The sequence below is a fragment of the Ursus americanus genome, chromosome 4 (assembly GCF_024610735.1).
Source record: "Ursus americanus isolate L20-20 chromosome 4, mUrsAme1.1.p, whole genome shotgun sequence".
Classification (NCBI taxonomy): Eukaryota; Metazoa; Chordata; class Mammalia; order Carnivora; family Ursidae; genus Ursus; species Ursus americanus.
Window position 1 is genome coordinate 90,918,858 of NC_142130.1, and position 22,998 is coordinate 90,941,855.

General features: G+C 37.0%; 1 protein-coding gene across 1 annotated transcript in view; it reads left to right on the forward strand.

Annotated features, from left to right (window-relative positions):
• Positions 1 to 22,998, forward strand: part of MORC3 (MORC family CW-type zinc finger 3) — a 42,246-nt gene that overhangs the window by 1,937 nt on the left and 17,311 nt on the right. The window contains exons 2-9 of the mRNA XM_087861789.1: positions 8,371 to 8,443; positions 10,485 to 10,617; positions 11,771 to 11,984; positions 12,557 to 12,705; positions 14,898 to 15,045; positions 17,065 to 17,193; positions 17,603 to 17,722; positions 20,060 to 20,157. Of these exons, the coding sequence (XP_087717915.1) occupies positions 8,371 to 8,443; positions 10,485 to 10,617; positions 11,771 to 11,984; positions 12,557 to 12,705; positions 14,898 to 15,045; positions 17,065 to 17,193; positions 17,603 to 17,722; positions 20,060 to 20,157 (1,064 nt within the window). The remainder of the gene's footprint in view (positions 1 to 8,370; positions 8,444 to 10,484; positions 10,618 to 11,770; positions 11,985 to 12,556; positions 12,706 to 14,897; positions 15,046 to 17,064; positions 17,194 to 17,602; positions 17,723 to 20,059; positions 20,158 to 22,998) is intronic.

Consider the following 22,998-nt stretch of genomic DNA (forward strand, 5'->3'; position numbering starts at 1 on the left):
TTTGGAAAAAATAAAAATAATACTTTGCAACATATGAAAATTATGTGACATAGATAATTCAGTTTCCATAAAGTTTCATTTGAATACAGCCATGCTCACTGTCTGGGTGTAGCTATGAAATGCTTTCATTATGAGTCTAGGAATTAATGAGTTTATGCATTTGTCGAAAGTTTTGAACCTAAGACACAAGGGGTGAACCATAATAATGAATGCAGAATTTTAACTTAGGAGGGCAAGAGATCCAAGAATGGAATGCAGAGTGACAAAAACATTTAAATTTTTGTTTTTTGCTTTTGTATTTCTAAGTAAAATGCTGGTACCGTTTCATTGTTTTCCAGTAGTCCTGCTGTGGGTTTAGCTGACACGTGCACACACAGTTTTCACCTCCTCCCATCCTTCCTAGGCATTTATCTCTTTGTTGAATTACTGTGTGATTTGTCACTCTTACCATTATTCACAAATGAGCCAACCAGAACTATGATTGCATTTTCTTTGTTGTACAGCTTTTTGTTTTTCTGAAATTAATAATTGTATTTTGTTTGCTTAGATTGCTCTTTTATCCAAACTTTCACAGAAGTGGAAAATCTTTTCCAGATGTGCTCAAGCACACCCAATATTTTGTCAGTTTTGTTGGCTCACTTGTGTTTTGGGGACTTCTCTTTATCATCTTTCTGGAAATTTCCTTCCCCTTTCAGTGTGTCTCCGTCCCACATATTCCTCTTTTGGAGTTTACTCCCTTGGCAGGCACAATAGATAGTGTCTGAGAGCATGGGCTCTGGAGCCCACCTGCCTAGGTTCCAATTCTGACTGACAACTGGATGTGTAACGTTGGTAAATTACTTATTCTTTCTGTGCCTGAGTTTCCAATATGAAGGATGGGCGGTCACCCGAAAGGGTGGTTTTAAACATTAAAGGAGCAAATACATATAAGAGGTCTGTGCATGCAGTAAGCGCTCAGTAAATATCTGCTATTTTTGTTCCTGGTAGTGGTGGAGCCCATCCATGCTTCCAAAACAGGTATAGCTTCCTGAGAGCAGAGTACATGGGAAGGAAAAAATTTTATGTCATTTCTTGGAAATATGTTTATGCTACCATTGCTTGCTTTTTACATATCATTTAGCTGGATTTGTAATTCGAAATTAGGGGTGATTTCTCTTAGAAATTTAAAAGCATGCTTTTTGTAATAGAGTCCTATGTATTGTATTGGGCATTTAGGCTGGAAACTCAAGTTCTTAATAATCTGGAAAGTTTTCTCATTTATTTGAGGTATTTCTTCCCTCTGTTTTTCTGTTTTCTTTTGTCTCCTTTTTTTCCTTCTCATTGTTTCTTTCTCTTCTGTGAGATTTCCTCCACTTCTTCTCTTACCTTTCTCTTACTATTTATTTAACTATTAGAATTAATAATTACATTGATTATATATAAATGTATATATTTTTTAAAGATTTATTTATTTGAGAGAGAGTGCGCAAGCGTGAGCACGAGCAGGGAGGAGGGGGAAAGGGAGAGAGAGTCTTGAAGCAGACTCTAAGATGAGGACCTGAGGTGAAACCGAGTCAGACACTTAGCCGACTCTACCACCCGCGTGCCCCTCTGAATGTCTTTTTAAAATCTTCCGTGGACAGGGGTGCCTGGTTGGCTCAGTCAGTGGAGTGTGTGACTATTGACCTCAGGGTCATGAGTTCAAGCCCCACATTGGGTACGGAGCCTACTTAAAAATATAAAATAAAGTAAAATGCCATATATATTATATTATATTATATTATATTATATTATATATATTATTGTATTATAATACAATATATACATATTGTATATTATTGTATATTATATATACAATATACATATTGTATATATTATGTATAATATGTAATGTATAATATATTATATTATATATATTATTGTATTATAATACAATATATAATACAATATAATACAATACAATAATATATTATATATATATTCGATCAATCATTCATCTCTCCTGGACAGAATATTTGTTATTGCTGGGCATATTGATCAAAGTATTTTTGAAGTTTTCTTTTGCTCACTTCATTGCCTCTATTTTCTTTGTTCCTTTTTCTTTGTGTTTTTGACTTCTAATTTTTACAGTCTCAAATGTCTGGAGATGGCTAACCTGCTTACATTTCCAAGTAAGACACACAGCTGACTGGAAGATGTTCATGCATGAGTAGAGCTCCTTTGGTGGGCTTCAGTGTTGGGTGATCAGATAGGTAGGAATCAGTTAGGTTTTGTTGGGGGCACCCTATGTCAGTATTTCTAAGAGCCTCAAGAATGGAAGTGTTAGAAAATAAAATAGGTTTGTTTAAAGTAATGTTTAAATTTGTATGAGCACTGGATGTTGTATGGAAGTGTCGAATCACTAATACTACACTAACTCATTGGAATTTAAATAAAAACTTAAAAAAATAACTTAAAAAATTTTAAGTAATTTTTAAAAAGTGGGAACAACAAAAATAAGATGCTATCCAGAAAGGCCTGGCACGACTGTAAAAGAAGCAGATGGAACTTTTAGAAATCATTCGGTTTTTCCAGAGAGGAATTCTGCATCTAATCTCTTGCTATGGCATATACAGTTTTGGCTGCTAGCTCTTCTGAAAGCTCAGCTAGGGAAAGGAGATGGGAGTGTCACGTTGTTCAGTTTGCTGACTTGGTATTTATCTCTTTGTTTATTATTGTGGTAAAATACACTTAACATAGGGGCGCCTGGGTGGCACAGCGGTTAAGCGTCTGCCTTCGGCTCAGGGCGTGATCCCGGCGTTCTGGGATCGAGCCCCACATCAGGCTCCTCCGCTATGAGCCTGCTTCTTCCTCTCCCACTCCCCCTGCTTGTGTTCCCTCTCTCGCTGGCTGTCTCTATCTCTGTCGAATAAATAAATAAATAAATCTTTAAAAAAAATACAGTTAACATAAAATTTACCATCTTGACCATTTTTAAGTTTTAAGTCAGTAGTGTTAAATACATTCACATTGTTGTACAGTCTCCAGAACTCTTCTCATCTTGCAAACTAAAACTCTATACCTATTAAAAAATAATTCTCCATTTTCCCTTCCCACAGCCTCTAGCAACCACCCTTCTACTTTGTGTGAATTTGACTACTGTAGGTATCTCATATAAGTGTAATCATGAATTATTTGTCTTTTTGTGACTGGCTTATTTCACTTAGCATAACGTTCTCAGGGTGGTTCATCCAGGTGTAGCATATGTCAAGGGATCTTTTCTTTTTGAGGCTGAATAATATTCCCTTGTATGAATATACCACAGTGTTTATCCATTCATTGATGAGTATTTATGTGGCTTCTGCCTTTTGGCTATTGTGAATAATGCTGCTCTGAACAGGGGTGTACAAATAACTCTTCAAGATCCTGCTTTCATTTCTTCTCATTATGTACCCAGCAGTGGAATTGCTGGATCATATAGCAATTCTATGTTTAATTTTATAGGACCATCCTAATAAGTATGAGGTGGTATCTCATTGTGGTTTTGATTTGTATATCCCCAGAGATTAGTGATATTGAACATCTTTTCTTGTGTTAGTGGCCATTTGTATACAATCCAAGTCCTTTGCCCACTATTTAATTAGGTGTTTAGTCTTTTTGTTGACGTATAGGAGTTCTTTATGTGTTCTAGATATTAACGTCTTATGAGATACTTGATTTGCAGATGTTTTTCCCCATTCCATAGATTGCTTTTTCATTCTCTTGGTTGTATCCTTTATTTTTTAAAAATATTTTATTTATTTATTTATTTGAGAGAAAGTGAGCACGAACAGGGCGAGGGGGTGCAGAGGGAGAGGGAGAAGCAGACTCTACACTAAGGAGGGAATATGATGCTGACACGTGGCTTGATCCAGGGACCCTGGGATCATGACCTGAGACAAAGGCAGATGACCAACTGACAGAGCCACCTGGGGGTCCCAGTTGTATCCTTTAATGTGTAGAAGTTTTAAATTTTGATACAGTACAATTGATTTTATTTCCTGTACTTTTGGTGTCATATCCAAGAAGTCATTGCTAAATCCAGTGTCATGAAAAATTTCCCCTATGCTTGCTTCTAAGAGTTTTATAGTTTTAATTCTTTATGTTAGATCTTTGATCCATTTTAAGGTGTTCTTTTTTTCTCTATATGGTGTAAGGTAAGGGTACAACTTGAGTCTTTTACATAAGGATATCTAGCTTTCTTAGCACTCTATATTGAAAAGACTGTCTTTTTCCTATTGAATAGGAATTTGACCATGTATGTGAGGGTTTATTTCTGGGCTGTTTGCTGACTGGCTTTTAACCCACCTGTTTTCGTTGTCCCTGAGCCTGCTATCATCACTTTGTCCAGAGAACAGACCTCCAGTTTTCTGCCAGCTTGCTTAGAATAGTTGCAGGGTGAAAGAAGGAACTGGGGGGCGGCAGGGGGAGGCGGGGAATCTCTACTGCTTCTTTAAAGACTTTGAAGCTATCTTGTTTTAATACAACCTCTAGCACCTTTGACTTTGGAGTCACAAAAGTCTAATTCCTAAGGCTTTCTGGTGTTCTGCCAAGGTTCCTGGTCTGCTTCTTGTTTTGTTGCCCATCTCTTACAGGTTTCAGACTCAGCTCTTTACAGGCTATTAAATCAGTTGTCACTCTGTGCTTTCCAATTTCCAAACTACTGACTATTTTTTTTTTTTAAAGATTTTATTTATTTATTTGACAGAGATAGAGACAGCCAGCGAGAGAGGGAACACTCAGGGGGAGTGGGAGAGGAAGAAGCAGGCTCATAGCAGAGGAGCCTGATGTGGGGCTCGATCCCATAAGGCCGGGATCACGCCCTGAGCCGAAGGCAGATGCCCAACCGCTGTGCCACCCAGGCGCCCCCAAACTACTGACTATTTTATCTACTATTATCCATCACTTCTCTGATTGTTTTTGTTCTTCTGGGTTTATTCCTCTTTTTTTCCCCCTTCATTAGAAAGCAGTTTCAGGTGGGAGCACAGGAAAACACTCCAGGTGTTCAGGCTTCCAAAAAAGTTTTATATTTAGCTGATTTTTAAAATGTGTGAGTATTTGTTGATTCTAAAAGTTATATTAATTCTTTAAAAAAAATCTGTGTAGTCTTCAGAGCATCTCATTTGTGTGTGTGTGTGTATTTCCTAATGTTTGGGGGGGTGGGAAGTGATATCTAATATTGCTGTATCTTATCTGCCAACATTTTCTCCTGGTGGATTGTTCTCTGAAATGCTTGTTCCCTTATTTTAGATTTTGTACTCAAATATTCTCCCAAATAATGACCTAGGGGAATCCTATGCCATCTGGTTGAGGCTGTGTCGCTGTAGTGTTTCTGCAGGTTATATAAATTGAAACACTTAACCCAAGTGGAGGCATGCCCCTTTTTACAGAGCTTCCTGTTATACCTTTTTTTTTTTTTTAAAGCATCTAGACCAAAACAGACAAGCTTCCCATTAGACAGATTCCTGCTGCCCCCAACTTCTTCTTGAGGTGTGGGGAGGAGCAGCGACTTCCAAATCTCCTATCCCTGAGTCACCTTTAAAACCAAAACCTTTAAAAAACAAAACAAACAAACAGAAAAACCCTTTGTATTCCAGTTAAGCACCTCACTCATTGCATCCTTATTTTCAAATCTTATTTTTGTTGTTAATTCCTTCTTTACTCAAAGCCCTTAAAGATTTTCCTTTTTAAAATATTTTTAAGATTATTTATTTGAGAGAGAAAGAGAGTGAGCACGAGTAGAGTGAGGGGCAGAGAGTAGGGTGATGGGCAGAGAAGAGGGAGAAGCAGACTCCTCACTGAGCAGGGAGCCTGATGCCCCTGGATCCTGGAACTCCAGGAACGGAACCTGATCCGAAGGCAGGTGCTCAGCTGAGCCACTCAGGTGCCCATTCCTTAATTTTTACTTTCATATGAGCTTAGTTGTGCCTTTAAGGAATACTTAAAAAGCACACATACACAGTGTTTATTATGTTCCGGTTGGTCTTCTAAGCATTTACAGATATTAACTCATTTAATATTCTTAATACCACGGTAAGCTGATACGATTATCATCCTCATTTTTATAGATGACAGAACTTGAGGCACAGGGTTAAGTTTCTTGCTCAAGGTCACACACCTAGTTAAACATACTCTGCTTCGAGTGTGTGTGTTTGCGTGTCTCTATATGTGTCTCTGTGTGTATTACTGCTTTGGCCGTTCAAGGGTGTTTTTTCCCCTCCACATCTAATGACATGTTCTAGAGATGAGAATTCAGAATAGTTGAAAAAGACACTGTTTACCATTCAGTTATTTCTTACTGATGCCTTCTTTGCTTTGCTCTCCTGGGGCTCTACTCAAGAACAATGTGTACCATGTCAATTTGGAATTGATAAATAGGATGAAGACATTAAATGAAAATTGACATTCCCATTACCACATTCTGCCAGTACATCTAAAATTCAAAATACCCCATTTCCAATTCCAGATTTCACACCTAACAGAAATGCATAAAATAGAGCAAAGACGGATAGTCTAAGGATATCTTCTCCTTTGGTAGCCAGAAGTTTCACATTCCAAAGCCATGCCCCATTGTAAAATTTGTAACAGGTGAGAAGTATGCCATTCTATAAACGGTAGGGTGATAATTATGCAAAGGCAGTGGCTGGGACATAAAGAGCCTCCTGATGGTTGACCCCTGGCACCGTCTCAGATAGATTAATTTGAGAAAGGCCCCTGTGCAAGATGAAGATCTAGAAATTCATTTTTTTTTTTAAAGATTTATTTATTTGACAATGAGAGAGACAGCTAGAGAAAGAGGGAACACAAGCAGGGGGAGTGGGAGAGGAAGAAGCAGGCTCCCAGCAGAGGAGCCTGATGTGGGGCTCGATCCCATAACGCTGGGATCACGTCCTGAGCCGAAGGCAGACGCTTAACAACTGAGCCACCCAGGCGCCCCTGGAAATTGATTTTTATTAAAAAAAACTCTTAGTAACGTATGCCGTAAAAAGGCTGAATTACTTCGTATTACTTGAATGTGTGCCATACTCCAGTTTGAAGACTGCTCTTCTACAGAATTTCATTTCTCATGTGTGTACTTCAATCTAACGGTGAATGAATGCTTCGGAATTGTCTATAACCAGGTATGGAAAGAGGAAAAGCAGACCTCTTTCTGACACCTTGTGGCAGCAGCTGAGCACAACAAACGCAGATTTATAATCTCATCACGTTTCCGGAGTTCTTCACATTAAATACTTAAAAGTGCTCCCTCTCTTTTTTTCCTTAAATATAAGATAATCTGTTCAAAATGAACACAAAATCCCCATTGCATAGAAATTCTCTTCAATGGAAATTTTCAAGCCTCAGCCTTTGAAAGCCACTTGTGCATTTTTATACATCTGATATCTGTGTCACTCAGGAATTTAGAGTTTCCTGTAACATGAGGTTGATTGGCATAGTCTTTCATACTGTATTACTGTGAATAAAATCAGACCTAAAATCCTTGGATTTGAGTTTTTATCTGACATTGTGTAAAGGGTTGATAGATTTATATTACTCCACGGCCAAAGTTTAACTATAATGAACTTGGAGTAAATAATATAAAAAGTATCAAATACTGATGTTCCAGGAGACCACTAGAAAAGCCTGTTGATTAATAACTGAAACTAGATTTATTAAGCCTAATGCACTCAGGAAAAAACACCCCCTTGGCAAAATCTTAGTTGTGTCTCACAGTAATTTTGAGGTAGGCCTTGCAAGCAGGGTAACTTTCTGATTGGGTGGTTTATGATATCATGGCTTTGGAGTGGTGGACCCAAGGAGGTAACGGTTTTGAAGCAGGTGTTGATGAGTGAACTATTTAGTTTGATTAGCACAGCCTTTCAAGAATCTTATCTTTGAGGTTCTATCTTCCAGGTATACCCTGAAGCAAGCAGCTATTATTTTTGCTTGGCCTCAGTGTTGTTCATTTTATTTTTTATTTTAATTTTTTTTCAAGATTTTATTTTTTTATTTTTATTTTTTTTTAAGATTTTATTTATTTATTTGACAGAGATAGAGACATCCAGCGAGAGAGGGAACACAAGCAGGGGGAGTGGGAGAGGAAGAAGCAGGCTCATAACGGAGGAGCCTGATGTGGGACTCGATCCCAGAACGCTGGGATCACGCCCTGAGCTGAAGGCAGACGCCCAACCGCTGTGCCACTCAGGCGCCCCTCAAGATTTTATTTTTAATAATGTCCACACCCAACGTGGGGCTTGAACTTAACAACCCCGAGATCTACCTATGGAGCCTGCCAGATGCCCCGGTGTTGTTTAATACAAGGACAGAAAATTACATTGGTTTCTGTTCTCAAAAGACTTGAATTAATTTACATGAATCATTGGTTTGTTTCAGCTTTGCCCGAAGTTTTTACATACAAATTCTACTAGTCACACTTGGCCATTCAGTGCAGTTGCTGAATTAATAGGTATGTAAAATTGACATTTCATGTATAATCTGTTGCTTGCAGTTGAAATCTTAAAAAACTTTTCATTGAAAAATAATATGCAAATGTGCTGTTTAATAAAAATGTATTTTGAATGATACCATTTTTAAAGGTTATCTAGTGTAACAGCTATTCAAATGGATGTCAAATTAATTGCTGCTCAACCTTCTCTGTAGTATTATTTTGCTAAATCCACAAAACCTTTGTGTTGAAAATAGTTTTATTCTGATTATAGAAGAAATTGATCTATTGCAAAAGTGGGAATTGTGTTTTTTAATAGCTGGAAAGTACATCTAACAGTCGATTTGTTTTTCTGATGTAGCAAGTAGGGGGATTAATGTTACATTAGATTTGTGATAATACATTTTTGTTTCCTCCAATAGAATGATTAGGTGTAGAATTGTATTTTAATAGTGTTTCAGTGAATATGAGAAGAGGCAAGGTTGTGATCAGATTTGCATTATGGGTCATGATTTTTTCCCCTCTGGAAAATTCATGCATGTGAAATTTTTTTTTTTTTTTTTTAAGATTTATTTATTTGAGAGAGAGCAGGGGAAGGGGCAGAGGGAGAGGAAGCAGACTCTCTGCTGAGCATGGAGCCAGAGGTGGAGCTCCATGCCAGGACTCGAGATATTGACTTGAGCCAAGAGTCAGCCGCCTAACTGAATAAAATCAGACGCTCAGGCACCTCTGATTTTTATTTTAAGCATGTGTTTGAGAAACAGATAATAAAGAAAGGTATATTCTTTGGAATTCTTAGAAATACTTTAGATTCTTTACCAAGAATCTTTATTTGACAGAGAGACAGCCAGCGAGAGAGGGAACACAAGCAGGGGGAGTGGGAGAGGAAGAAGCAGGCTCCCAGTGGAGCAGGGAGCCTGATGCGGAGCTCAGTCCCAGGACTCTGGGATCATGCCCTGAGCAGACGCTTAACTAAGACTGAGCCACCCAGGTGCCCCTCAAGAAAGGGTTCTATCTTAGATGTATAAGATAAAAAAAGGCAATTTTGAGCACCCTTCTTTTCTTTGGCATAGTTAGATTTTCCAAAGTCTCCCAGCTAACATGTGCTATTCAGCTGGTTTTTAAAAAACTCATTAAAAAAAAACCCATAAAAAACACTGCAGTTATTCAGAGCCATTCTTTCTTTATGGCAACCCAGACAGAGCCACCCAACCTGGGATTGTTCATTCATGTATAGTGATTGTCTGGCTTTGGGTTAGAGCGGCTGAAAGTCATGGTGCTCCTTGTTCTGTATCAAATTTAAGTGAAACACTATTTTTCCCGAAGTGGTTGATTGGAAAGATGGTTGTAGGCTGCCTTATGGAAGGATGGTTTGAGAACCATTATATATGGTTGGTCATAAAGACTTCAAAATATACCTCAGCAAGTGTTTTGTAGTCAGTTAAGGTTATTCAGGTAGAGTTTAGGTAGTTCACAAGCTGATGTTATTGCTGCTTCTGTTGACTTTTTTTTCATTTTAAATAGGGATCTGTAGAGAGATCATAGAAATGTAAAAGCCACCAGAAACTTTGGTTAGTTTGGAAAGGGCCACAATTTGAAGAACTGTGTAGAAGGTAAACCTTCATCTGTGTATCCAGCTTAGCAAAAAAACCCAAAAAAACTGCTTTCTTGTTTATTCAGTAACTGCACTGCATTCCTTCCGTGTCAGCGTGTAGTGCGAGTTGACACTCAGCTCTCAGTTTCTCTCTCAATAGCCAGGCGGTTTCTTTGGGCAGAGGAAGACCTCCCTGTCTCGATCATCTCTTTGGCACGTTCTTTTAGTTTGTACTTTTTAGGTATAGTGGGTACCAGGGTGACAAATGGAGGGCTTTGGAAAGAGCTAATTCTGTAATGATCAGTGAATGATGTATAGCAAGGTACAGTTTAGTTTCATGTTCTCAAATCTTAGGAGTTCCTAAACATTTCAATTTATAAAAAAATGTGGTGCTTGTTAAAGGATTATACTGAACTAATTGCTCTTTAAAATGCAAAATCAAAATTTCTCAAAACTTTTGTTTCCCAGATAATGCTTATGATCCTGATGTGAATGCTAAACAGATATGGATTGACAAAACGGTGATAAATGACCATATATGCTTGACATTCACTGATAATGGGAATGGTATGACTTCAGATAAGTTACATAAAATGCTAAGGTATGTAAAAGTGTAACCTCTTTTTCTTTTTCTTTCCTTCTTTCTTGCTTTCAGATTTTATTTATTTATTTATTTGAGAGAGAGCATGAGCGGGGTGAAGGACAGAGGGAAAGGGAGAAGCAGACTCCCCACTGAGCAGGGAGCCCAACACAGGGCTCAATCCCAGGACCCTGGGATTATGACCTGAGCCAAAGGCAGGCACTTCACCAACTGAGCCACCCAGGCACCCCAGAAGTGTCACATTTCTTAAAAACATTGCTTTTACCCAGTTCAGGGGTTTCGTGTGTCATACTTACTGCCCATACTTTTTGGTTTTTTTTAATAAATACTATACCCACAGCCCACTCTGTTCTCTTAAGTCTTCTCATCATTTCCTAACTTTGATTATTAGACAATCCCTGCCATTCTTACCCCCATGTCTGATTTACCCAAAACTCCACCATTCCTTTAGAGTTGTAGTGCCCTGATAACACTTATTTATACTCTAGTGTTAATTAGTTTCAACCAGTATTTCCAGTAAAACGTGGCTTTTGGTGGGGAGTCATTTTAAAGGGATTCTGAGGATAAGGAAGAAAGGAAGATAAGATAGTCATAAAAGCCTTGGGTGCTAGGGTCACAGAATAGGATGTCAGTATGAAGCCAAATGTGCATGAAAAGGAAACCGAGGTACCTAGTGCAGATATAGGGTAGAGAAAATGTGGCAGCAGAGCCCTTTCTACTGTCCCTTAAATATTTGTTACTCTGCCAAAAACTCCAGTCGATGCCATTAGTTATCATACGATAGTAGGCTTGCTGAAATCAAGGGAGTTGTTCACATTTAGAAGAAGTTTCATGGAGTGAAATCTCAAGGGTCCCAGGAGTCCAAACGCAAACTCTGGCAGGATGTGCCAGACAATGAGCTTCTGTTTTAGTATGTAATTCTTACACCCTACAATGCAGATTTAGTTTTCGTTTCAGAGATGGGGAAACACATCAAAATAGATTAAAACTAATTTGCCTAAGATTATGCAACTAGAGAGGATGAAGCTAACATTTATACCCAGGCTTTTTACTTGATGTTACAATTTTTGAATTTAAAAAAATGAAGATTATAATATATATATATATTTATATTATATTTTTAAAATCCTTTTTTTTTTTTTTCCCTTTTTAGCTTTGGCTTCAGTGACAAAGTCACCATGAATGGTCATGTCCCAGTTGGATTGTATGGGAATGGCTTCAAGTCAGGTTCTATGCGTTTGGGTAAAGATGCAATCGTGTTTACCAAAAATGGAGAAAGCATGAGCGTGGGCTTCTTGTCTCAGACCTACTTGGAAGTCATAAAAGCAGAACATGTGGTTGTCCCAATAGTGGCGTTCAACAAACACCATATCCTTTTGATTTTGAAATAGAAACTGTGGAGAAACTCTGAAAAAATACACTGAACCATTCCCTCCTTTTGCCCTCTTCCGGGTTCTTGTTTTTTAATCACAGTTTCCATGATAGCTCTTGTTCCTACCCGTTGCCTCTTACATCTGAGGCTAAGCCTTTGTCCCTTTCTCTCTTCTGTGGGAATTGTGCCATGGAAACCCTTAACATAAGGTGGTTGTATTCTGTGTTCAGCCCTGTAACTCTCCCCTTTATTTCAGTTGTATTATGTCTAATAAGATGTGTGGTCTGCCTTGAAATTTTCCCTAAGCCCATGAAAAGCAAGGTATCTTTAGGAAAATGTCTTCTGTGTTTTTATAAACAATTCAGATATTAGGAACCATTAAATTAGTTAGGAATCATAATAAATTTGCTCATACTTCATCTTCCTTGGTGTTCATCTGAAATCAAACTAGTTTTAAAACTTAGAAATTAATTTAGGAAATAATTATCTGTTACTATTACTGTTTGAGTTTTTACATTGCAATTGTGAAAAATATGTTGTCGGTCTAAGTCTTTAACTTAAGATATACGACAGATGATAAATTTAGCAGAATCAAAAGCAAGCCTTGCAGCAATTCTGGAACATTCTCTGTTTTCTACGGAACAGAAATTACTGGCAGAACTTGATGCTATTATGGGTAAGAAGGGGACAAGGATCATCATTTGGAACCTTAGAAGGTAAATGTAGAACTCAGCGAGTGGTTTCTCATTTGGAAAGGAAATTGCTTTTGCAGGAATGGTTTTATTACATTTATCCATTGTCACACGGAGTAGAAATACATTGGAAGGTGCTCATTTTTTGGCATAGGTAACGATTTGTCTTTTCTAAGAGTGCTTTACTGAGGCCACTTTGGCTTCAATTTGAGATAATTTCATATTATTAAAACTAAATTTCCTAGCCCTGCCATTCAGTATCCATAGAGCTCAATTCTCATATTCTGTTATTCTACTCCTCCTCAAAAAGGAAGGGGAAGAAAGTATCCCAGCTAATAAGCCCTAACTTACACAAGTTAGGAAGAGAAATCTTTGTGAATTACTTAAAGCCAGGCATAATTTAACAACTGGTGAGAAAAGTAATGTAGATGAGACCTCTGTATTGCTAAAGATTGTAGTCCTTTATCTTTGTGAGGATAAAATCATTTGTAAATAAGGTTTTTTTAAAAAATTTAGGATGAATGTATAATGTTGAGATATTTAGACACATAGAATGATAGGAATAAAGCACAAATTGACTGGTAAGCCTAAAATACTTTAAATCTTTTCTGATCTATATTCCCTTTTTTTCTTGTTTTGCTGTCAAGCCCCTCCCATCCTCACTTCCCTCTTTTTTAAATTTACACTTTTCATTTTGAGATACCTGTACATTTGTGTGCACAAATCTCATGTATTCTTTATCCAGTTTCTCCCAGTGGCAGCATCTTGCAAAACTAGTACAGTAGTATTGATACCAATATTGATAGAGTCAAGAGACAGACATTTTCATCACCCGGGATCCCTCATGTTGGCCTTTTATAGCCACACCCACTCCCTCCTTAATCCCTGACAACCTCTTAACGTGTTCTCCATTTCTGTAACTTCATCATTTTAAGAATGTTATATCAGTAGAATCCTACAGTGTGAAAGCTTTTGGGATTGGCTTTTTTCATTCATCATATTTCTCTGGAGATTCATTTGGGTTCTTGCATGTGTCAGTAGTTTGCTTCCTTGTCCTCGCTGAGTGGTATTGTATGGATGGACCATCATGTGTTTAACCATTCACCAGTTAAAGCACATATAGATTTTTATCATTTTGAGTTTTTGCAAATAAAGCTGTAAACATTTGTGTACAGGTTTTTGTGGAAATATAATCTATCTTTTTCTAAGATAAATGCCCAGGAGTGTAATTGCTGGGTCATATTGATGAGGGAAGAGAAGGCTGCTTGAAGACAAAGCAGAAGCTGACACCCTGCAAATCCCCCCCCCCCCCATGTATGTGACATTCCTCGGCACTCCTGGCTGCCCTAAAACTAAGGAAAGGAAAAAAAAAACAAATGATTAACTGACAGAGATCACAATCCTGGGAGGCCTGGGTCTCCCTCAGTTTACACATGTCCTAGTGATTTACAAGGAAGAAGCTTTCTTATCAATAGCCTAACTTCCAGAGATCCGTAATTCAGTTTCCTGAAGCCCTAACATTACCATCCCCTCCATAAAATTGAGGGAAGCTGAGGCAGAAGGAAATGTAAATAAAACGGAATTTCTTTCCGGACCTGCAGCCCGTTGATAAGGACACGTGATAGGAGGAAAGTAACATTCTCCAGGGAAGCTACCCACTATCTTACTATTAACACCTTCTAAGGGGGTCAACCACCTTAACTTGACATAGGAGTCTTCTTTGACATATGAAAGTGCTTTCTCAGCCTCCCTTTTTCCTCACCTCCCCCAGCCCCATGGTATGTAATCAGCCACCTCTCACAACCCGGGGCAGCAGCTCTTTCTGCCCACGGGTCCTGTCCCCGTGCTTTAATAAACCACCAGTTTTGCACCGAAGACGCCTCAAGAATTCTTTCTTGGTCGTCGGTTCTGGACTCCACCCCACTGAACCTCACGTATATTCCACGACCTCATCATAATGGTAGTTTGCCTGTTTGGTTTTTTTAAGAAACTGCCAGAATGTTTTTCAGAGTGGCTCTACCATTTGACTTTCTGCCGTTGGTGTGTGAATGTATGCAATTTTTCTGCATCTTCCTGGATTCCTTTTTTGTTTTTCCCTTGCTTTCAGCTCCTCCCTCCCCTGAACCAGGGTAGGTGTTTTGTTTTGTTAATTAAGTATATTTGCTTATCTTGCTGTGAAGTTAAAATTTAGCTCTTTCAAAAAATTGTTTTTATAGCTACAAAAATGCAACAGAGTTTGATTTTGATAAGGATAAATATGACATCAGAATTCCTGAAGATTTAGATGAGACAACAGGGAAGAAAGGGTACAAGAAGCAAGAAAGGATGGACCAAATTGCTCCCGAGAGTGACTATTCCCTGAGGGTATGTATTCAGCTCTCTTTCTGGACATGAGAAGATCATCAAATAATGGAAATTATGTTATCCACTTGTGTTATAAATGCTGTCAGTGATCTCTAAGTAAAAGTACTTCGGACAGGAACCAATTTATTTAACTTTTCATGAGCACGCTGATTGTTTTATTTGCTCAGAAAACAGTTTTTTAATTTTAAAGTCATCAGGTCTAACAGCACTTGAGGTTCTTTCCTGGTGTGATTAGATTGTTTGCATTAGGAATACTAGAATCAGTATGTCCTGTAGGAGCCATATTAATTAATTCAGGCAAAAACAACAAATTCAGTGTTTCTCTTTTTTAGTGTAAAATATTCTAGAACACGCACCTTAATTTATATCCGAAAGCAAATAAATCGTAGACTACAAATCATACACATTAATATAATTTTGTGATAAATCTCTCTCCACATTTGACCTTAGAAATAGGTTTTTGAGATTGAAGAAATTAATACTGTTTAAAGTGTTGATATGATAATAAGAATATTGTTTCTTAGTCACTCTAAGACATATAGTACTAACTTCCCTTTCTTTTTTGTGCTAAGATGATTCCATAACCCCAATCTGAGGATACATGTGACATTTACACATTTATAACTTTCTGAGACCCTAGCAGTTATAGACCCAAAACCTTACTGAAGTATGTCCTAGTTGTTAAGAAAATCTTGCTCAGTTATGAAACGGGTCTAGAGGCAGGCAGAGCAGGTGGTGTGGATTTTAGTATACCATGAAGTAAAAGGTTTTAAAATATCGTTAATTTTATAAATGACAAAACACCACTGATTTTGAAATCAGGAAATAAAGAGAAATGTTCAAATTTTAGTTTTGTGTTGAACCTTTCATCTGTCTTGTGTTATTCATTTCTTTAGAGGTACATGATGGCTTGGAGGCAGGCATAGAACAGTATTTTTTTTTTTTTAAACATGTTTTAGGATACAGACTTCGGTCAAAATTGTAAAGTATATAAACTTTCTTTTTTTTTTAAGATTGATTTACTTATTTTAGAGAGAGCATGCCGTGTGGGTGGGGGCAGAGGTAGAGAGAAAATCTCAATCAGACTCTCCGCCGAGCGCAGAGCCCATGCTGGCCTCAGTCCCAGGACCCTGAGATCATGACCTGAGCTGAAATCAAGAGTCGGCCACTTAATTGACTAACCCACCCAGGCACTCCAATATCTAAACTCTCATGCGTTTAGAATTGAAAATACATTTAGATTAGTGCTGATTGTTACAGTTCAGTTTTTTAAAAATACTAAGTGTGTCTACTTGGCTTAAGTGTTGGTGTATTTATATTTTCGTTTTCAGGTGTACAGTAGACCTTTTTGTCTATATTAGATTTTGCTTGTTATTTTGCCTAAATAAAATTTATCATTACTTTTAAACTGCAATAGTAATTTATGAACCTGACAGAAGAGTCAGAAAATGCAGTCCTTTTTTGTACATATGTACATTCTTTAAAAATTAAAATGAGATCTCACATATGCTGTTTTGTAACTTCCTAAAAATTTTTATTTGTAATATATTTATATAGGTCAGTAGATTGTTTTCTGCAAACCATTTTTCTGGCTGTAGTATATTGAGTTTATTTTTATTTTCTTATTTTATTTTTTTTAAGATTTTATTTATTTATTTGACAGAGATAGAGACAGCCAGCGAGAAAGGGAACACAAGCAGGGGGAGTGGGAGAGGAAGAAGCAGGCTCATTGCGGAGGAGCCTGATGTGGGGCTCGATCTCATAACGCCGGGATCACGCCCTGAGCCGAAGGCAGACGCCTAACCGCTGTGCCACTCAGGGGCCCCTGAGTTTATTTTTAAAGAAAAGCAATCAAATATTAACTAATGAACAGCTTTATAGTCTCTGTTGTTGAAGAGTTCATGGGTTCTTATATCAAAGTAAAGTGTTGGTTTCTTTTTAAATACACATATCAGTAATGTTGAATGAATTTGTAGGTAATTATTTGGAAAGGACAGATGTTGTTGTGTGTCTTTGCAGGCTTACTGCAGTATATTATACCTAAAGCCAAGAATGCAGATCATCTTACGTGGACAGAAAGTGAAGACACAGCTGGTTTCAAAGAGTCTTGCCTACATCGAACGTGATGTTTATCGACCTAAATTTTTAGTATCCTTTATTATCCGTTTTTTTTTTTAAGACTATTTATTGTCTGGTTTGGGGGAGGGGAGGGCAGGAACAGGAGGAGCAGCAGGCAGAGGGAGAAGCAGGCTCCCTGCTGAGCAAGGAGCCCAATGCAGGACTCAATCCCAGGACCCTGGGATCATGAGCTGAAGGGAGATGCTTAACTGACTGACCCACCCTGGTGTCCTTTATTTTCCTTTTTATAATGCTGTATAAAGATACATTTATAAAGTGTATTTCTCTTCCCCCTTTCTCCTCCTATCCTGATATGGAGTCTACTCCTCTCCAACTTTGCTGTTTTTTAATACACTTTCTGACTCATTAAAGAATGACTTGGAAAGGGTGATTTGAGGGGAATAAGGTGGTATGTTCAGAATTTTCCTTAACATTTAAGACTAAAACGGTGAGAATTACTTTCGGATTCAACTGCAGAAATAAAGACCATTATGGGATAATGATGTATCACAGAAATAGACTCATCAAAGCTTATGAAAAAGTTGGGTGTCAGTTAAGGGTAAGTTTTGTATCTGAAATGTCTATCTTTTATAAAAAGTTAAAATATTATGTTATTTGGTCAGATGTGAAATAATATGCATTGCTTAATGACTTTTAAATGTCAGTGTTTTTAATAATGTTGGTATGGCACTTGAACTTAAAATACTTTTATATTAATTTTTCATTTGGTCCAAATAATCTTCTGAGGGGGACAGAATATTTTATCTCTGTTTTACAGATGAGGAAATGGGACTAAGAAGTTAAGTAACTTGTGCTAGACCTACAATGAGTATGGTTCTTAGATCCAGACGCAGATCTTTTGATTGCATTTGGATATGGATCCCTGATTATTTCTGGGATGAAATTGGTTATTTTATTTCATCCTGACTCAATAGCCAGAAAAATAGGATCATATAGGTGATTTACTTTGGAGTTAATTCCTAAATACATTGGAGCCTTCCTCCTAAACCACTTCCGTTGTTGTAGAATTCAATTTAGGATGACGAGCATTGCCCACTATGCTAGGCTGTTCATCCTTTACATGTTTTCATAGAAAGTTTTTTTCAGAGTGTATGTGTTAAGAATTCAGTGATAAATTCTAAAAGTCAAGGTTGTTAAAGGTATTAAGTCTAGGCATATCTTGTTTTCCAAGTTTATGGTTTTCATTTTCTATTCATCTTGTTTCATTCTAAGTTCTTTGTAGAATGCTGTGAGCTCTACACAGTGTAATAGTGTGGGTTTTCTTGAATATTGCTCAACAGGGGTTGTAACTCGGTTATATATTTTACACGACATGAGCCCAAAATATAGCATTTTTGCAAAAGTAAGCAAACTTTGTTGGATTCTTCTGGGTAACCACTAATTTCAGTTAACAGCTAAATACAGAAATCTGGCAACCATGATATAAGGTGTCAATAACTTTTATTTAAAATGTTAATTTTCATTTATAATTGGACTAGTAATTTTCATCAGAAATATCCTATAATTAAAGTTATGGGGAATTTCACTGGTAAAATTAGAACTGCATTTTTGGTAATAAGCTTTGTTTCTCAAGTGCTTTGAGATTCAAAGGAAACAATGTATCTGCAGCAGAATGTAAAATAGTTTTTTCTTTTATCATTTATGAATCTGACTTAAGATACACAGCCCATTTTTCCAACCCAGTTAAATTTGCGTTGTGTGTAATTTCTGGTTAAGGTTGATCTTGTAAAAAATAGGCTTTTACAGCCAACTCTTACATTGTTTTTCTTTACCAGGTGATGGACTGGGCATAGTATTTGCATTCTGTGGATTCAATAAACAGTTACTAAATAAGTGTCAGATACCTGGTATGAATTGCCGTGCTTGATGCTCAGAATAAGAAGATGATAAGATACAGAGCATGCTCTCAGAGCTCTGGTGAGGGAAAATGTGGTACAAGTTGGAAGCATCAGAAAAAGCTTCTTGGAGAAAGTGGTGATTGAGAGGACTCTCAGTTGATGTCACTGTTTTGAAAAGTCTGGCAAGGGTATTCCAGGCAGACAAAAATCTCTGCAAAGGAAGGGAAAGAGGCTTCAGAGAATGTGACCTCATTAAGGGAGTAGCTAACTCTGCTGGGGCATGTGCGACTAAGTCAGGAGAGTGATGGGGAAGAGACAAGAAGATGAGGCCGGAAAGAAGGTGAACAAGAACTACAAATTGAAGGGTATTGTGGTTTATTAATGGTATGAGATGAGGAGCCACTGATGGTTTTTAACAGAGTGGGATTATGATTAAATCTGCATGGTTTCATCTATATTTCTGAAAATTTTCACTTTCACTTTTTCCCTTTGTAGACTCAGCTACAATTGTGAACAAAATATACTTGCTAATCACGTATAATCAGAATATATGACTCATATACTTTGATTTCAATATTTTAGCTAGCAGCATTTTTACTTCATCGCCATTAGCAACTGGATGTGACTTTGGATAAATGATTTTAATTTTTATCTAGCAAACTTTTGGAATATTATTGCTAGAGTCTCTGCTAGATACTGTGGCTATAGAAAAGAGTTGTGGTTTCCACTATCTAAGAAATGCATCCCAGTAGAGGTGGTCTTTTTTTCTTTTGTATAAAAGTGGGGATGATAATACTTGTCTAAATGGATATTTGACAACAGTGGAAGTGGTTTTGGAGGAAGGCTCTAATACATTTAGGAATTAACTTCTAGAAAAGTAAAATATACCTACCAGACACTATTTTTTAATCTAAATTTCATTAGAATGACATGAACTGTAGGAAAATGTTTCATATAAATTATAAATCTTTGTGGAAGATAATTATTTTGAGCATCATGTCTTATGCTTAAAACACTGATTTCATTTTCCTTTTCAGGCAAACAATATGGGTGTTGGAGTAGTGGGAATTATAGAATGTAATTTCCTAAAGCCAACTCATAACAAACAAGATTTTGACTATACTAACGAGTATAGGTATGTTACCTATTTAAGTTCCTGACTTCTTACAGTTTATTTTGGAAATACTTTCATTTCTTTTCCTAAGCTGAATTTTTTTTCTGTCTTGCGGATGTTTTTATATTATAGAACTTTCAGAAAATTGGTAGGTTAGAGGCTTACATAGAAAACACATTTAGCCATCTTCTCCCAACCTAGGAATTACATTCTACTCCATCACCAGTAGAAATTCATCCTCCCCTGTCTTTATTGATGAAGTATTTCTGAGATTTATAGTAAAAATAGAGGATGTTCGTGCTTTCTTGGTGTCAACACTTACTGTGTAATATCCTGAAACTTTGTACTTATTAGATGGGGACTTGAAGGTAATTTAGTCCTGTGTACTTTAGACAGAAATACTCCGATCTTTTAAAAGTGGTTAGAAGTCACAGAATGAATATGACCATCAGTTTCACTTGTAGATTTAGGAAGCACACTTTCCCCTAATGAGCACATATGATGGAGTAGAATGCATAAGTCATGTGAACATTGGTGATAAAGACAAAGATAATGTCATAGACCCTTTTTTCAAATAAAGAACAAATAAAGTAGAATAAAGAAAATAATAAAGGTAAGAGCAAAATCAGTGAATTAGGAATCACATTTAATACAGAAAATCAGCATATACTCTCGAGTTCACTCCTTAGGCAGAGGCTACTCCTGTTAGTTGAACAGGGATAATTTAATATAAGGAATAAGGATAATAGGATGATTACTAGTGAATTAGGGTGATTACTATTATTAACTAGGATACTAGAGGTTGATTACTAGAAGGGGTGAAAGAGGACAGTAGGTGCGCATAACTAGCAGATATGAAAGACTAACTATTCCCTCAAGGTTGAAAAGGACTAGGAACTAGGAGAGGTCCTCCTGCCCCTAGAGTCAGAGATTCAGATCTTGTAGTGGTCATGACAAACATAGGAACAAGCTACCTGCAAGTTTCTTGCCAGAAAAAGAAGGCCTGGCCAGTGCTGGTCTGTAGATGTGACCTGCTATTGCTAGAGGCTGTGGGTGGGCTGCAGCTGTTCTGTAGAGGGACCTGTCTTTGCCCAAGGATGTGGGCACCCTGGAACTGGTCTCTTGCTGGACGTTGTGGGCTGCTGGAGGGCAGAGCGTGGCTAGAGAGCACAGCTGGAGCTCCTCTGGGGGCCTCTGGGCTCCCTAATAATAATAATAATAATAATAATAATAATAATAATAATACGTACCAGAACATGAAGAACAGTGTCTTGCTGTCACCTAGCAGGTTCTTTGACCTGTTAATCCAGTTCAGCATTCTTCAGGCTGCCAAAGGATAAATGTTTACATGATCAAGCTTCAGAATCACAAAACTGAGCAAAGAAGACTGGATTTGGAGCTGATAGACAATAAGTTCATAACTGAAGAATATCAAAAAGCCCGAAGTTTGTTCTTTGATAAGATTAGTAAAGGGGCAATAAAAGGGGAAAAAAGAAGAAAACAGAAATCATCAAGATCAGAAACGAAAAGGAGGCAGATGCAAAATCATCAAAGGAATAGCATGAGCAATTTTTTACCGTCTTAGATGATATGGCACGTTCCTTTAAAAAAATTGAATCAATTTTTAGAAAACTTCCCACATTCAAACATTTAAGAAGGAAGTAGCACAATCTTACACAATCTTAAAGGCTTTATGAGGGCATATAACTTTTGTAGTGAACGTGTAAATATATTACAAGGCAGGGAATTTATGTGTCTCATGATCGAGATATAAAAATTTTAATTAAAACAATAGCAAATACCATCTAGTGTTATGTAAAAAGGATAATTAATACATTAAAACCAATTGGATTATATTCCAAGATGACGTTTTAATATTCCAAAATCAAAGTAGTTCATCACATTGATGTTTAGAAAAGAAAAATAACCGTAAGGTTATTTTCATAGGTACAGAAAAAGCACTTGATAAATCACAACACCCGTTTGTAATTTTTTTTTAAATTTGAGAGCACACGCACACGAGTGAGTAGGGTGGAGGTGGGGGGTAGGGTGGGGCAGAGGGAGAGGAAGAGAGAATCTTAAGCAGGAGATCGTGACCTGAGCCAAAGTCTGAGCAACCCAGGCACCGCGCCCATTTGTAATTTAGGAAAAAAAAGAGAACACTTACAAAATCATTAATAGAAGGGCATATTAGCAATACAGAGCATTTACAGAAACACCAAGCATCATTCCTAATGGTGAATTATTAATAGCTTTCCCCTTAAGGTTGAAAATGAGATAAGGATTCCCGCTATTCGCCATTGTTCTTGAGGAAATAAACAGTATAATAAGGAAAGAAAAGGAAGTAAAAGTTACAAGGGTTGGAAAAGAAGAAATAAAACTTTTTTGTACAAGATAATAAGTATTGAGTATATAGTGAGTCCAAAATAATCTGCAAATCTAGAAATAATAAAGGAACAAGTTTAATGGTATGTATTCTAGGGTTGCTGGATAAAAAGTATTCAGAAATTAATTGTATTTCTGTTTACCAACAACTAAAAACTAGAATATGAAATTTAAAAATTTCATGAGAAGTGTCAAAAAAAAAATCAAGAACGTTGGAGTAACTAAAATATGCAGCATATACAATGAAAACTATGAAATATTGTATATTGTAGAGTGAAATTTAAGCCCCAAATAAGTAGGCATACCAGGTTCAAAAATTGGAAGGCTGAATTATTATAAGATGTCCATTTTTCTCTAAAATAATTTACTACAATTCCAGTTTTTTAAAAAAATAAAATCTTTGCCAGTTTGTATGGCTGTTGATATTACTAATAGGCTTATTCTAAGCTTTGTGTGAAAAGTCAGAAGTTCCAAGAT